The following is a 15189-nucleotide window of genomic DNA, read 5'->3' as shown; positions in this document are numbered from 1 at the left end:
TATATGTTACATCTGTGTTTCCTTCTCCTACAGGTGCAAAAAAATAATTCCCTAACCTTTCCCTTTGCTGGTCTTATGGGGACTGTTATTCCCAGCTTTTTGGGGGGTTGGGGTTTTTTTTAAGAAGTCTCCTTCTAGCATGTTCATGCTGTAAACTGCATACATATGTCTCTCATCTTTCAGTGCAAAGAAAATACTAACAGCACAATCTTAAAGGGGGGGGGCTGAAAGTGCTCTGGAGTCAGACTTATCACTATGCTGGCGATAGGGAGAAATACGCCGGTGTATCCTCCTCCACGCCAGCGGAAATGGGGCGTGCGCCACTCTCCGGCCGCCGCAGCGTCCCACCGCCATCGGCTGAGGGTGGAGTGCCGCCCCACCGAGTTTGTGGTGTAGCAGAGGCGCAGGGTAGCATGTCGGCGCAGGAGGGGGGCGACCAAGGGGCTTGGCCACTGCTGGTCGGCTGCCAGAGAACTTTTGGTGTGGGAACGCCCCCGCCCCCCCCTCCTGCCAGGCGCAAACCTGCACCACAGAAAATGCCGGCATGCCCCATAGGCACTCATTGAAACAAAAAACAAAAGGAGCTCGCAAAATCCTTAGGGAGCGGTGTGAGTGCCTCACCAATCCCCTTGCGTCTCGGGCTGACGAGCCCCCTCCCCAGCACCCAATCGCAGTCCCCCCCTCCTAGAAATACTTCTGCTGTGGCCTTGCACAACTCAGTTGTTAGGGACAGCTTCGCATGGCGGGAAGGTCTGCCGGCGAGCTCTCTGCCATACGGACTTACAGCGAGGGACAGGCAGGCACGTTGGTGATGGGTTTTGCACTGTGCGGTTGCTTTGACAGTATTTTTGACTTGCGAGGGGGAGAACGAAGTCTCTCCCCTGGGGCTAACTGCTCATTTCCATGTCTCCAAATGTTCCGGGCTCCCAGAGGCTCTGCATGCGAGGACTGTCGCCCATGGCTGGGTAAATTGCACTGTGCCCCCCCCCCCCACTGTCCTCCCTCTCCCCTCACTCTCGACTGTTCGGTGTGCAAGCGTCTCTGACACTTGAACCCAGCAGTGAGCTCCAGCAGGGGGCATTTGCTGACCCCGCTACCCTGTGCTGCTGCCTGCTCCCTTCCCTTGGTCTGCCCTCTGCCGCTTTCCCAACCCCTGTGTCGCTCCATACTCCCCCTCTCCACCCCATCAGCTGTTTCTGCCCACTGCTCTGAATGGAGCCCCGCCCACAGCGAGACTGTCCAGCATGCACCAGGGAAACTGTTGCACTCTGTTCCAGAAAAATAAAGTCTGATCTGTACCTTCTGTTGTCTCTCCTGCTTGGCATCTGCTGCACATTCCCTGGGCAACCCCCCCCCCCCACTCTGTCAGTGGCCTCTCTGAGGGAATTCCTGGGAGGGTGGGCAGACTTGGGTCTTGGGAGGGAAAGCGGGCTATGAGCTGCCACACTTCCCTTGCATGGCTGGACAGGGGAGGGGGGTATTGCCCCTCAGCCTGCCCAGCCTGACGGCCTACCCGACCCCACAGGGCTGTTGTGCGCAGGACACAAGGGGGGGCTGATGAAGTGGATGCATGCCCAGCAGCTCACACTCTGAGTTCTGCGGCCCTCAGGGGAGGTGTTCCTTGCACATAGGGAGTGGTGGCAGGGCAACATCAGGGGGGGGGGGGCTCTGGGTGGTGGTGGGTATCTTTTAGACTTGGTGGTCTGCCCACTCCCAGACACACTTTCCAGCCACTGTTTAGAGCAGTGAACTTCTGCACTTTGTGTTTTTTGTTTGTCTGCGCATGCCTCTGCCCATCTGTCTGCCATTGGCAGAGTCTCTGACAGCAGGAGGGTGTGTGGGGATTGACGGCCTCTCAGGTGCGAGTTTCTACCCCCTCTCCCGGTCACATGCAATGGGCTGGCCAATCCTGTGGTCCCGTGCGAGCCTGTGCCTCCCCCGCCTCAGCAGCGGTCCAATGGCATGCGCATGGGCGTAATCACCATGGTGACGGGTTTTCTCTCGCTCATCGGGCTCACGCTCCCCCTCCACATGTGGCGTAACGTTTCCCCTTTGGGAGCCGACTGTGGCCGCCTACGCTAGTTCTGCACTCGAGCGCAGCTATATGGCGGTTCTCTGGATTGGGCTGCCCGGGTTTTAATAAAAATGTGTGTGTTCATGTTTTGCAGCTCTCAGACATCTGATGTTTATTCTATGTAGCTCTTATGTTAAGCAAGTTTGGCCATCCCTTGATGATATATACAGTTCGCAATAGTACAGTACACAGTCCTGTTCTTTTTATAAAATCATATTCCTGAACCATTTCGATATAATACAGCCCCATTACCCTCATAAAAATGCCCCCCTGATCAATTCTCTTTTATATAGTATGCAGAATGCCTGAAGTGTAGGAGCCTTCTGACTTCATCAGGGACAGAACTCCTCTAGATGGGGGTTGGGCCAGCTCGTCCACTAGAAAATTAGGCGGTTGCCTAGGGCGCTGAATTTGGTCCCTCTCCCCCCGCGGCAAAAACCTAGTTTTTGTGGAAGGAAGGGAGGAGGAAGTGCAGCAGGGAGGGGGGGGGCGCGGCACCGCAGGGGGGAGGTATGGGAGCCACTGTGGAAGGGGGGTGGCAGGCTGCGAGTCTGCCTAGGGCATCATGTGTCCTCGGGCTGGTGTTGGGGGGGTCATAACGGAGAACACATGTGTTTAGGCATGTCTTGATTCTTCCTATTTGAAAGGTGGAACCCTCAGATTCTTTTAGGATACAGCTGGAGATGCTAAATGTGGAATTCCAAGCCCCTTCATTACACTACAATTCCCAGGATTCCTTGAGCAAGGCCATGAGAATATGCTGAGAGTCAAGCAGTAGATTTTTCCACCTGTGAATCATCACCGTAGGTAATAACGTTTCCCCTACATGATAAACTCTTTGCTGCGCAATCTCCTATTAAATTGCCTTCCATTGATCTTTCATGAGTGCTCATGGTTGGAACTTATTAAATAATCCTGTTTGCAATGCACCAAACAAGGAGGACTGCTGCGCACAGCACTGCTAGTTCTGCAGAGTTAACATGCATAAGTAAAAAGCAGTAAAAGCATCCTTCTGCGTGGGGAGAATCATCCCTAGTCAGCACATTTGGCTCAGGGAACAGATTTGCTGAACAAGGAGAATCCATTTATAGATGGGATACAGAAGCATTTTAAAGGTTTGATGCCCCAAGACGAGGAGACATACGGGCTTTAGATGCATGATCCTTCTGTCACCCCCTTCCAGGGGGATACATGGCATTTAAGAATGCTGATTTTACAGTCGATACTCTAATGGCAAATCTTTCTCAGTAAAATACAGCATTTATTATAAATGTATACATTATACGAGCCGTTGCAGTGGTTGGAGTGCTGGACTAGGATCTCAGAGACCTGAGTGCAAATCCCCTGGGTGACAAAGTTTCATTGTTGTTATATTTATACACCACCTTTCCTCAGTTTAAGACAGCTTAAGACAGCTTACAATCAGGGCTTTTTGTAGAAAAAGCCCAGCAGGAACTCATTGGCATGTTAGGCCACACCCCCTGACACCAAGCCAGCCAGAACTGTGTTCCTGTGCGTTCCTGCTCAGAAAAAGCCCTGCTTACAATAATAATTAAAACATTCCCGGCTAGAGCCAAAGATAAAATAACAAGCCCCCAAACCACACCCCTTAACAGATGCCTGCTGTTCAACCCCTCCTCAAAAGCCCTGGCAAACAAGAAAGCCCTGCAGCGTCTCCTGAGGATCTCCAAGGAAGAGACCCTTCTCCAGGGGTTGTTTTGTAGAAAAATAGATGGTGGAGCTCATGCAGGGATTGCTATGCAGCTGCACATACTATTCAATGGACAAGGAGACGGAACTCTCAGGAGGAGGAGGGGGAACTCTCAGAAAGGTTCAGGAGCTGTGCTCCTGTGAGCTCCCACTGAATCTGAGGCCTGCCCTTCTCACCTCTTCAGGGAGCCCATTCCACAGAGCCAGAGCCGCAATGGGAAAAGTCTGGACTCTGATCGATGCTTGACAGGCCACCCTAAGTGGATAGCCAACAGATGTGGCTATCTAACGACTGTAATTGGCATACAGGGACATACGGAAGGAGATGGTCCTTCAAGTATGTGGGTCCCAGGTTGTAAAGGGCTTTAAAGAGCATAACCAGCATCTTGAATTGAACTCTGAAGCAGGTTAGCAGCCAATGAAGCTGGGCAACATATGTTCCCAGTGGTTAGCCCCTGAGACTAGTCAGACTGCCAAATTCTGTACCAGTTGTAGTTTCTGGGCTGTCTTCAGGCTGGCCTTATGTAGAATGCATTGCAGTAATCCAATCATGAGGTTACAGAAGCGTGGATCAGCATGGCCAGATCAGCTGAGTCTAAAGAGAAAGTTGATGAATCAGATGCAGGATATAGAAGGTGCTCATGGCCAACTGCACCAACTTGCTTTTCAAACATTGAGATATGGTCCAAGAGCACTCCCAAGCTCTTAACCTGCTCTGAAAAAGCCAAGTGGATTCAGACCTTCTAGAATATCAACCTTTGCAAGGTTCGGTTCTTGTCAGGGCTTTTTTTGTATCAGGAACTCCTTTGCATATTAGGCCACACACCCCTGATGTAGCCAACCCTCCAAGAGCTTACAGGGCTCTTAGTACAGGGCCGACTGCAAGCTCCAGGAGGATTCACGACATCAGGGGTGTGTGGCCTAATATGCAAAGGAGTTCCTGACAAGAACTGAACCTCCAGTCCCCTAAACAGATTATTAGCTAGGAGCTCAATCAGAGAGCCAGTTTGGTGTAGTGGTTAAGTGCGTGGACTCTTATCTGGGAGAACCGGGTTTGATTCCCCACTCCTCCACATGCCACTGCTGGAATGGCCTTGGGTTAGCCATAGCTCTGGCAGTGGTTGTCCTTGAAAGGGCAGCTGCTGTGAGAGCCCTCTCAGCCCCACCCACCTCACAGGGTGTCTGTTGTGGGGGGAGGAGATTGTAAGCCGCTCTGAGTCTCTGATTCAGAGAGAAGGGAGGGGTATAAATCTGCAATTCTTCTTCTTCTAGGTGCTCACTGGAGAAAAGAAGGTCCTTTTTCTTGTGTTGGGCCCACTACAATCCAAGATGGGCCCATGGCTGTCATGACGACCATGAATTCCTGAGCCTGACCTGACAAGGCATCCTTGGTATGTATGCTGAAATTCTCACAGATAATCATCCATGAGATTCTCAGCGTCAAGTCCAACACTACCTCCGTCAGTTCAGCCAGAGATCCCACTGCTAAGCTAGGCAGATGGTTCACCAGCAGGATCCTTAATCTGTCTCTGGTGCCCAACACAAGGTATACACACAATCAAAACCAGCTCTTTCCCTTCTCTCCCCAAACCACCAGGACAGCAACAGGCACAATGTGTGACCTTGAACAAGTCCTACACTCTCAGCCTCACCAGAGTTATTGTGAAGATAAAAGTAAAGAAGGGAGAACCATGAATATCTCCCTAAACCCACTGGAAAAAGGGTGGGAAGAAAATGCACTAGACAGAGAGAGGTAGACATAGAGCCTTGCAATTTCAAATGAAAGTTCTGCCACTTTTTTATTCGTCTTTGCCTTTATGCTGTAATATCATGAATGACAGAGTTGGAAAAGACCTTGCAGACCATATTGTCCAATCTGTGGTCAATGAAGGAAGCCCAGAAATAGACAGATGGCTATCCAGATGGCTACCCAAACTCTACCAAATGATAGCCTACCTACAACCCATCAAGGTAACTGGTTCCAAGCATTTAGTACAGCTAAGTATCATATCTTCCAGAAATCACAGATGCAAAGTCATACCTGAAGAGAGACTCCCTGGACAACCAGATTTCATTCTGCTTCACGGTTTTCCAGGAGAACAGCAACAGGAGCAAAGCCAACATAGTCATCGCAGTGGCTCTCCATTTGTTTAACCATGTGCAAAGCTTGTTTAAGCCGTGGACCAAAAGGATGCAGTACCCCATACTGAAAAGGCAAAGGCGAAAGGAGAAAAGAGAGAAATATCAGAGTCTCAGTGTTACAATTTCATTCCATTCAGACATGATGCAACGCCATGATTTATTTTAACTATGATTCATCTGCAAAAGAGTCCCGTGGCGCAGAGTGGTAAAGCTGCAGTACTGCAGCCGGAACCCTCTGCTCACGACCTGAGTTCGATCCCAGCGGAAGCTGGTTTCAGGTAGCCGGCTCCAGGTTGGCTCAGCCTTCCATCCTTCTGAGGTCAGTAAAATGAGTACCCAGCTTGCTGTGGGGGGAAGTGTAGAAGACTGGGGAAGGCAATGGCAAACCATCCTGTAAAAAGTCTGCCGTGAAAACATTGTGAAAGCAACATCACCCCAGAGTTGGAAACGACTGGTGCTTGCGTAGGGGACTACCTTTTTTTTCATCTGCAATGCTAGGATTCAGTTTGTGGGAAACCATCTGCTAGAGGAGGAGCTGGAGCTCCCAACCTTTTGAGCTTGTAGGAACCTTTGGAATTCTGACATATTGCAGTGGGCACAACTACAAAATGGTTGCTACGGGAAGAGGAACCACACATACAAAGAGGAAGCCCAAGTGCAGGGGAGAAAGTGGAATTTTTAAAAAAATACATTGGAGAAGAGGAGTGAGAGAGAATAAAATCAACATTGTTATGCAGGGGTGGAATTCTAGCAGGAGCTCCTTTGCATATTAGGCCACACACCCCTGATGTAGCCAATCCTCCAAGAGTTTACAAAAAAGAGCCTTGTAAGCTCTTGGAGGATTGGCTACATCAGGGGTGTGTGGCCTAATATGCAAAGGAGCTCCTGCAAGAATTCCACCCCTGCTGTTATGGCAGCTGCCACTGAAACAATGTAATTTTAATCTGCAGAGCCAATCAGATTTTCATTGTCCAATCAGAAGCCATCCTGGGGAAGAGCCCCATATGGCCACACCCACTTTTTAAAAATAGTCAGTGGGCTCCAGAAAAGTTGTTGGCCATGGCACCATGCTGAGGACCCCAGCACTTGAAGATTAAATATTTTTGAACAGAAAAAAACCCTTGTATTTTGAGGTCCAATAGAGTAAAAGAAAAATTTCTATCGAATTTAAACACTCAGGAATAAATATGATCCTGTGTAAGTCATGCTTCTACAGGGCAGACTGGAAGGCATATTGCTGCCAGCTGAAGCTGAGCTTTTGTTTGCTCTTCTTGTTTGCAGGTATAAAGCTTGAGCATGGTCAGAGAGGCAAGCTCTTAGAAGTAAGATAAAGGGTAAGAGCCAAAGAGCTCCTGGCCTATCTCCCTGTGGCCTCTGACAAACTAGCCCTTGGGAATCAGGATTGGCACAAGATATAGCTGGTTATATTTTGGTCTGTTTTGTACCCCTCACGCTCTGCATTTTGACAGTGGTTTTATTATTGTTGTTGTTAATTTATGTCACTTTGAGGAGAAAAGTAGCCAATAAAACACCCCTAATGATCAAGAAATAATACTTTTGCAAGATGCCATCATGGTCTGAAAGGCCAGTACAAACCACAGTTTGCTGATCTGAACTGCTGGGACAAACTAGAGTTCTGCTAAAGAGGAAGTAATGATATTAATCTTGGTTTGCAAGGAGGAAGCAAGGAAACACACGAGCACAACACTCTGGCGCTGAATGAATAACCAGCACTATGCCTGAATTGGCCCAATCAGTTTAAATTACTAGAAGGAAAAACCTATGAAGCTGCCTTACACCAAGTCAATCTATTAATCAATCTACCTAGACAGGAAGCAGCTCTCCAGGGTCTCAGGAAGTGAACAGTCTTTATTTAGCTGGAGTCTTTGGGGAATGACCCTGAGAATGGAAAGGAAAGAGTCCCCAAGTCTCCTCTAGGGTTGCCAATTCCCAGGTGGGGGCAGGGGATCCCCCAGTTTGGATCCGCTTCAGGATCATCAGAAAGTGGAGGGGGGGAGGAAATGTCTGTTGTGAACCCCATTATTCCCTATGGAAACCAATTCCCACAGGGTATAATAGAGAATTAATCCATGGGTATCTGGGGCTCTGGGGGGCTGTTTTTTGAGGTAAGGGAACCAAATTTTCAGGATAGCATCCAGTGTGTCTCCTCAAAACACCCTCCAAGTTTCAAAAGGATTGGACCAGGGGGTCCAATTCTATGAGTCCCAAAAGAAGGTGTCCCTATCCTTCATTATTTCCAATGGAGGGAAGGCACTTAAAAAGTGTGCGGTCCCTTTAAATGTAATGGCCAGAACTCCCTTTGGAGTTTAATTATGCTTGTCACACTCTTGCTCCTGGCTCCACCCCCAAAGTCCCCAGATATTTCTTGAATTGGACCTGACAACCCTAGCCTCCTCTAAGAAAGTCAGGAGTTCTCACACAGTCACCTACTTGGCTTCAGAGAGGGGATGCCATCAGGCATTTGAAGACCATTCCCTGAATCTGGCAGTGGTAGAATGGATTGTACTACTTCAAACTTCTGGGGAGGAACATTTTTTAATTCTGTGCAAGCAGGCCCTGCCCTAGGGTGCGTGGCGCCCCAGGCGGACTGACTGCCCGCAGCCCCCTCCGCATGGGCACCCCTGGGCCGCCCCCTCTCCCCTTCTCTGTGACGCTGCAACACAGTGCCGCGCTCTGTCCCCTCCACCCCCACGTGCTCACAGGTGCAACACCAGCCTCCTGCTTACCCACTTCAATGGGCATTGTAGTACAGCGTCCTCTTAATACCGAGCAGGAAGAGGTGGTTTGCCATTGCCTGCCTCTGTATAGCGACACTGGTATTCCATGGTGGTCTCCCAGATGAATACTGATCAGAGTTGAGCCTGCTTAGCTTCTGAGATCTGACGAGATCAGGCTAACCTGGGCCATCCAGGTCAGGGCACAGTCTGTTCTACCATCTCATGTTTACACCACAGTTGAAGAAATTGTGGCTTACCTACCTCAACCCACTGGATTCAGTTTTGAACCAGGGGACTTTCTGCTGCTTACCTCTTGTTCTCAATCACATTACTGTAAACCAAAAAATCCAGAGCTACACTGGCAGCTCTGTGAACCGTAGACTGTATACTTTAACAAGGTGTTTTGTATGGGAACAAGCCATGTGTGTGTTTGAGGGGGTCTGTTATAAAACCATCCCTCTAAAATTCTCTCTGCCTGAAGTTCCATAGGTGCCCATCATTAACTGTCACTCAAAATACTGGGCATTTTTACTCAAGAAGAAGATGAAGATATTGGATTTATATCCTGCCCTTCATTCTGAATCTCAGAGCGATCACAATCTCCTTTACCTTCCTCCCCCACAACAGTTTCTTTGAGGTGGGTGGGGCTAAGTGAGATCTCATAGAAGCTGCCCTTTCAAGGACAACTCCTACAAGAGCTACGGCTGACCCAAGGCCATTCCAGCAGCTGCAAGTGAAGGAGTGATGAATCAAACCTGGCCCTCCCAGATAAGAGTCCTTGTACTTAACCACTATACCAAACTGGATCTCAAGGGCCATCTTGGATGCTCAACTGAGAAACTTCTCATATAACAGTAAGTAAATGAGTAAATTCTCAAGTAACATTAAGTAACTGAGGAACTTTTCATACAACATTAAGAGTTTTACTTTGATTTTCACTTCACTGCCAACATAATGGCTGATTAGGTTTTTTTATGTATAATTGCTATTTTGTCTGGAAATTTTACTGTTTAGCATAAATTGCTTTGGATTTATTAAGGAAAGTGCAAATAAAATATAAAAAACAATTATCTAAATTAACTAAGTCAACATAACTTTACAAAACAATATTTTCCTTAATCTGAAAATAAGTCATCTAAATACATGGAATCTGTGCTACATCACTTTAAAAATTGCATTCGCCCACAAAAAGGACCTTCAAGAGGTGGTCCCCCCCCTCCAAAAATACTATTCGGATTGAACCTATGACATGCTTTTCTAATTACAAATAAACAAATCTTTGCAAAAAAAAAAGTTTATGGTTTCTTAAATTAGTTGATGTGTTTGCTTAAAATATAAACCAATGCCAGGATGCTCACATGCACAGATATCATCACTATAAATCTATCCAAATACCAACTCCATCTTGCATATGGCCAAAACGCATTTTTCACTCCAAAGGACCCATTTGCTATTTAGTTAAAAGAGCTAAATCTACAGTCTAGACGTATAGCGCCATGAGCTAATTTGTTTTTGTTCTCTGGCAATGCCTCGGCTTTTATTCCAGTGTATTCATTGGTCTTTGCCAAACTATACAGCAACAGCATCTCCTGTTTGTCCTTATGAAACCCAACCACTTTTTTTAAAAAAAGCAATCAGATTTTTCTTTGGAGTGTTGACATTAACAGGCACAGACCCAAATGTCAAATGTTCAAATCTGGGTAAGAATCTTTTTTAAAGCTCTTTTGTAATAGCTGTTGGGAATAACTGGTATAGTTAATCCAGTATCCCATCTCAATTTAGCAGAGTGCATTTAGGCGACACACAGCAGAAATCCTTTGTACTCCGTATGCTGGCAGAGTTACAAAGTTACACAGAGCCACTTGTCAGTTTCAAGACAAACAGCAGTCCTTTTATTTAGGAACGGCATTCTAGATAGTAAAGTTTAGAGAGACAAAGTCTAATCTAACTACCTTGGATGGGCCTGGATGCTGAGTAACGGCCCCTTCTTTGTGTAGGAGGGAGGGAGGGAAGGAGGGAGGGAGGGAGGGAGGGAGGAAGGAAGGAAGGAAGGAAGGAAGGAAGGAAGGAAGGAAGGAAGGAAGGAAGGAAGGAAGGAAGGAAGGAAGGAAGGAAGGAAGGAAGGAAGGAAGGAAGGAAGGAAGGAGTTTCTCTGTGTTATCAAAAGAAAAGGGACAGAGCCAGAGAGATCCAAGTGGGCAGTCGTGTTGTTCTGAAGCAATAGAACAAAGCAGGAATAAGTTGCACCTTTAAGACCAATGAAGTTTTATTCAGAATGTAAGCTTTCGTATGCTCTAAGCACACCTCATCAGACGAGGTACCTGATTCCTCACCTGATGGTGAAAGCTTACATTCTGAATAAAACTTTGTGGGTCTTAAAGGTGAAACTTGACTCCTACTTCGTTCTAGAGGCAGCAAGAGTAACAGGAAAGAAACCCACAGTCTGCCTGTCTGTCTAACTAACTCTCTAGCCTGAGGCTAGGAGACAATGTCAGGTCCTCCTCTTCCAACAATAGCAACATACAGTGTTTGCAGAGGCAGAAAACTGTAATACCAAAATTGTCTTTATTTCTTCCATTTTAAAATATGTGAGGAAGGCTTCAGGGAGACCATATTTTCATCATGCAAGTATTCCCCATGCATGTTTATGTACATGATCACTTCAGGCAACCCAGCCTGTGATATGGCAAAAATATATTAGCCATTCATTCATTCATTCATTATTTTATTTGTATCCTGCCCTCCCTGCCGAAGCAGGCTCAGGGCGGCTAACAACATTAAATTAATACATTGAGCCATGACTTCCACAATTGCAGCTGCAGCATCATAGGATATGCAATGTTTCTCCAAGCAATCACAAGTTTAGAGCCAATCAATTTTCATTACTTTACCTAATACAATACTAATCACAGAGATTAGAATCCTTCAGGTCTCTTCCCCAGCTGAAGGAAGATGAGGTCTGTAAGACAACTGGTATATATACTCAGCCTCTAGCTAGCCCCCCTGTTAAAAGACCTCCAAAGACAAATGAATGGACAAGAGGACCAGGTCAAAACGCCTGGAATATAAACTCTGGACTGTGAGGCCTCAATACACTCTGTTGGATGAAACTAAGTGTTTTTGCATGTGCAAATTGCTCTGGCTAAAGAGAACGACCTTTCTTAGCTCCTTCCACTTGCGGATGTCAGAAATTTCCTAAGGAATTCTGCTTCTGGAAGGTCCCCATCCCCTGGGAGCAAAATTCTGAGGGGAGCATTTCAGGCAGTTACGGGATGGGAAAATGATAATGCTGCATCCTTGGATGGAAGTCCTTGTACCCCCAGAAATGCTGCACTCAATCCAACCCACTATTCCTAAATCCTCTGAAGAATCGAGGGGTTGGAGCACTTCTCTCCCCCCCCCCTACAAGAACAGCAAAAACACTTGTTAGTTCATCAAAGAAATGACTGGGAAGAAAGAAAAAAAGTGTATAAATATTATAAAGGTATTTAAAGGATAAAATTATGATTGGCAAAGAGAAAATGTGCAGAGAGAACAAATGTTTTTTCGGTTTCTCATAATTCCAGTTCACCCAATTAAGTTGATTGGCAGGAGCTTCAGGACCAACAAAACCAGACCTTCCCACACCGCAAAAAAAAAAAAAAAAAACCCACACAAAGTGTATAGATTTATTAGCACCAGGCTCCTGATATAGCAAACGAAGTGAAGTGCTATTATACTGACCACATCATCCAATAAACACTCTGCGGCCAACCACTGGAGAATCCCTCTTATAATAAATTAGCAGTGGAAGTTCACTAATTGCAAATAAACCTCATTGCAATTAATTTTAGCACAATCCAGTCGGTGGTAGATACTTTAGGCCCTGCTGATTTCAGTGGGAATGACCATTTGCTGGGTGCTTAAGTCCCAAAGAAATTTACAGGGATTAAAACTGTATCATTGGCTGGATCATACCCTTTCTATTTAATAACAAACTTCTATTTAATACATTTTCTATAGACTGAGGGGAACCTCCACATTCAGAGGTATTGAGCCCCTGAAAATTGGAGCCAGGAGGCAACTTCAGGGGAAGGCTTCAGCCACTATGACCTGTTGTCCGTCTGGAGAAACTGGCTGGCCACTGTGTGAGACAGGATGCTGGACTAGATGGACTATCAGTCTGATCCAGCAGGTCTTTGATGTTCTTATGTCTCACAGCAAACCTGTGTGGAAGGTCACTATTTCCCCCATTTTATAAAAAGAATGCAAGCAGGCCATGATTTGCCAAAGGCCAGACAACTAATGAATTCATGGTAAGGTAACGTTTCAAACCTCATTCTGATAGGTGTAAATAAGGCTGCAATCCACAAAACTATTTGCTGAAGAAAAACCATCTGATCAGAAGAATATAACCTAAGGATCCCTAAGAGCAGGGGGCATTGTTTTGCATGCAGAAGGTCCCAGGTTCTATCCTTGGCATCTCCAGGAAAAGGGGTCTTTCATTAGGAGATGTGAAGGACCTCTGCCTAAGACCCTTGGACTGCTGCTGCCAGTTACAATAGAAGATCTGGACTTCATTGACAAATGGTCCATTTCAGTATAGGATAGCTTCATGAGTTCAATTCCTAGTAAACATAAAAACTGCATTCGTTTACTCCTGTTTGGACAAACACATGCAGTTTTCTAGGTATAAAAGTGATCACTAGAAACCTCATGCTGTATAAGTAGTACATATTAAATTTACTTCAACTCAAATATATATACTCAACAGTCAGCATTTGTGTAGTGCTTTCAGTGTTCAAAGTGCTTCATACCCATCTTTGATCCTCAGAACATCCCTGTGTAAAGACTCATTACAGTGTAAAGGAAGTCAATGTGACATACACCATATTGTATGCTGCTACTAAATACGTTTGTGACAGAGGCAAGATCTGAATGAGTGAACCCCATGGTTCAGAGCTCATTTTCTGAGCCAAAATAATCACCAGTTTACATACAGAGGTATGTTCAAGGAAAATTAAAAGAAACAAACCGAAGACTACCCCAAAGTTGGCTGCTTACAGACAGCTGGCTCAGGGTGGCATCAAGCTGCCCCACACTGAACTGGCTGGAAAAGGAGTGCCCAGAAGCGTCCAGACGCGTGCAGCCTGCCCCTGGAACAGGGACTGGCAGCAGGTACCCTGGAGAGAATCCAGAGCGCTCATGCACATATCTGTCGCTCCCCAGACACTCCCCAGGTGCTCCCTGGCCGTCCAGACAGCCAGGGAGGCTGCTCAGAGCCGCTTCAGAAATCAGGTGCCACTTTGGAAGTGGTACTTTTCTGAGGCGGCTCTCCTGCCGGCCAGGCAGGGTGCATGCAGGACGGGAACGGCAGACCGATGTGCATGTCTGGACACACTTTTTAAATCTGCTTGCCTGCTGTCACCAGGGTGGCTTAAACCACCCGTTTGTAACCAGCCACAGAGCCTCAGTTTTGTTCCTTGTATTACCAACAGCATTGCTATAAACATGCAAAACTTTGGATTTTCAGGACTGACTGTGGCATGTTTAATCAAATAACATACACCAGAAACAGAGAGGGCAAATGACATGGAAAAACTAGCATTCCAATCAGGAAGCTAGAAAGAAAAAGGTACACCCTGGAACCAAGTGAATAACAACAGAATCCTTGGCAGAAGAAACAGAACTCTCTTTTCATGATTTTAAGAGGTCACCCACCTCATGAAAATTTCAATTCCATTCTCGCATCCTCAATCACACTATGAATTTTAATTGCTATTGAACAAAATGCTATTAACAGAGGTCAAGTAAAAATAACTGCAAAAGTCACTTCACATCTTTCATTTTTTAAAAAAGCCAATTTAAAAAGGTATCAAATCTTCTTTTGGCCTGTTACACCGAATGCAATTTCCTGTTTTAAGGGGGGGAAAGATGAACATACTGCAGCTTTTGAGAAACATGGGCTCAGTGGACCCAAGTTTTGACTGGTGCAGATCTACAATATGTGGAAACAAGCAAAAGGTGAAAGGCAGTGCCACGACCAATCACAAAACTTAACTCACAAGTATTACTCAAAGAAACCCCCTTTATATGTGTATGTGTTGTGCCATCAAGTAGCTTCAGACTTATGGAGACAGTATGAATTAATGTACTCCAAACGTCCTATCGTTGACAGTCTCTGACAGCTGTAACTTCCTTCATAGAGTCAATTCATCTCTTGTCTAAGGCAGCAGGAAAAAGAGGATCTTTTCCTAGAATTATTGTCCTTTCCACTGACTGTCTCCTCATGATCAGAGCAAGCCAGGTTTACTCAGAAGTCAGTTCTATTTTATTCAGTGGCACTTACTCCCAGGAAAGTGTTAAGCCAATGTGACCAAAGTACAATTGCCTACATTTAGTAATTTTAGCTTCTAGAGATGATATTGATACTGGATTTATATCCTGCCCTATACTCTGAATCTATGGTCGTTTTCGCACTTAGCGTTTGCTCCCCTTATTCCGCGGCGCAATTATGTCCGGATCATTTTTCTCATTTTCCCACTA

General features: G+C 46.2%; 1 protein-coding gene across 1 annotated transcript in view; it reads right to left on the bottom strand.

The window, feature by feature from the left end:
* Positions 1 to 15189, bottom strand: part of TMTC1 (transmembrane O-mannosyltransferase targeting cadherins 1) — a 246580-nt gene that overhangs the window by 91280 nt on the left and 140111 nt on the right. The window contains exon 10 of the mRNA XM_060245730.1: positions 5826 to 5990. Within this exon, the coding sequence (XP_060101713.1) occupies positions 5826 to 5990 (165 nt within the window). The remainder of the gene's footprint in view (positions 1 to 5825; positions 5991 to 15189) is intronic.

Source organism: Heteronotia binoei, chromosome 8 (assembly GCF_032191835.1).
Source record: "Heteronotia binoei isolate CCM8104 ecotype False Entrance Well chromosome 8, APGP_CSIRO_Hbin_v1, whole genome shotgun sequence".
Lineage (NCBI taxonomy): Eukaryota > Metazoa > Chordata > Lepidosauria > Squamata > Gekkonidae > Heteronotia > Heteronotia binoei.
The sequence above is the reverse complement of the archived record's forward strand: the minus strand, read 5'-3'. Positions and strand labels throughout refer to the sequence as shown.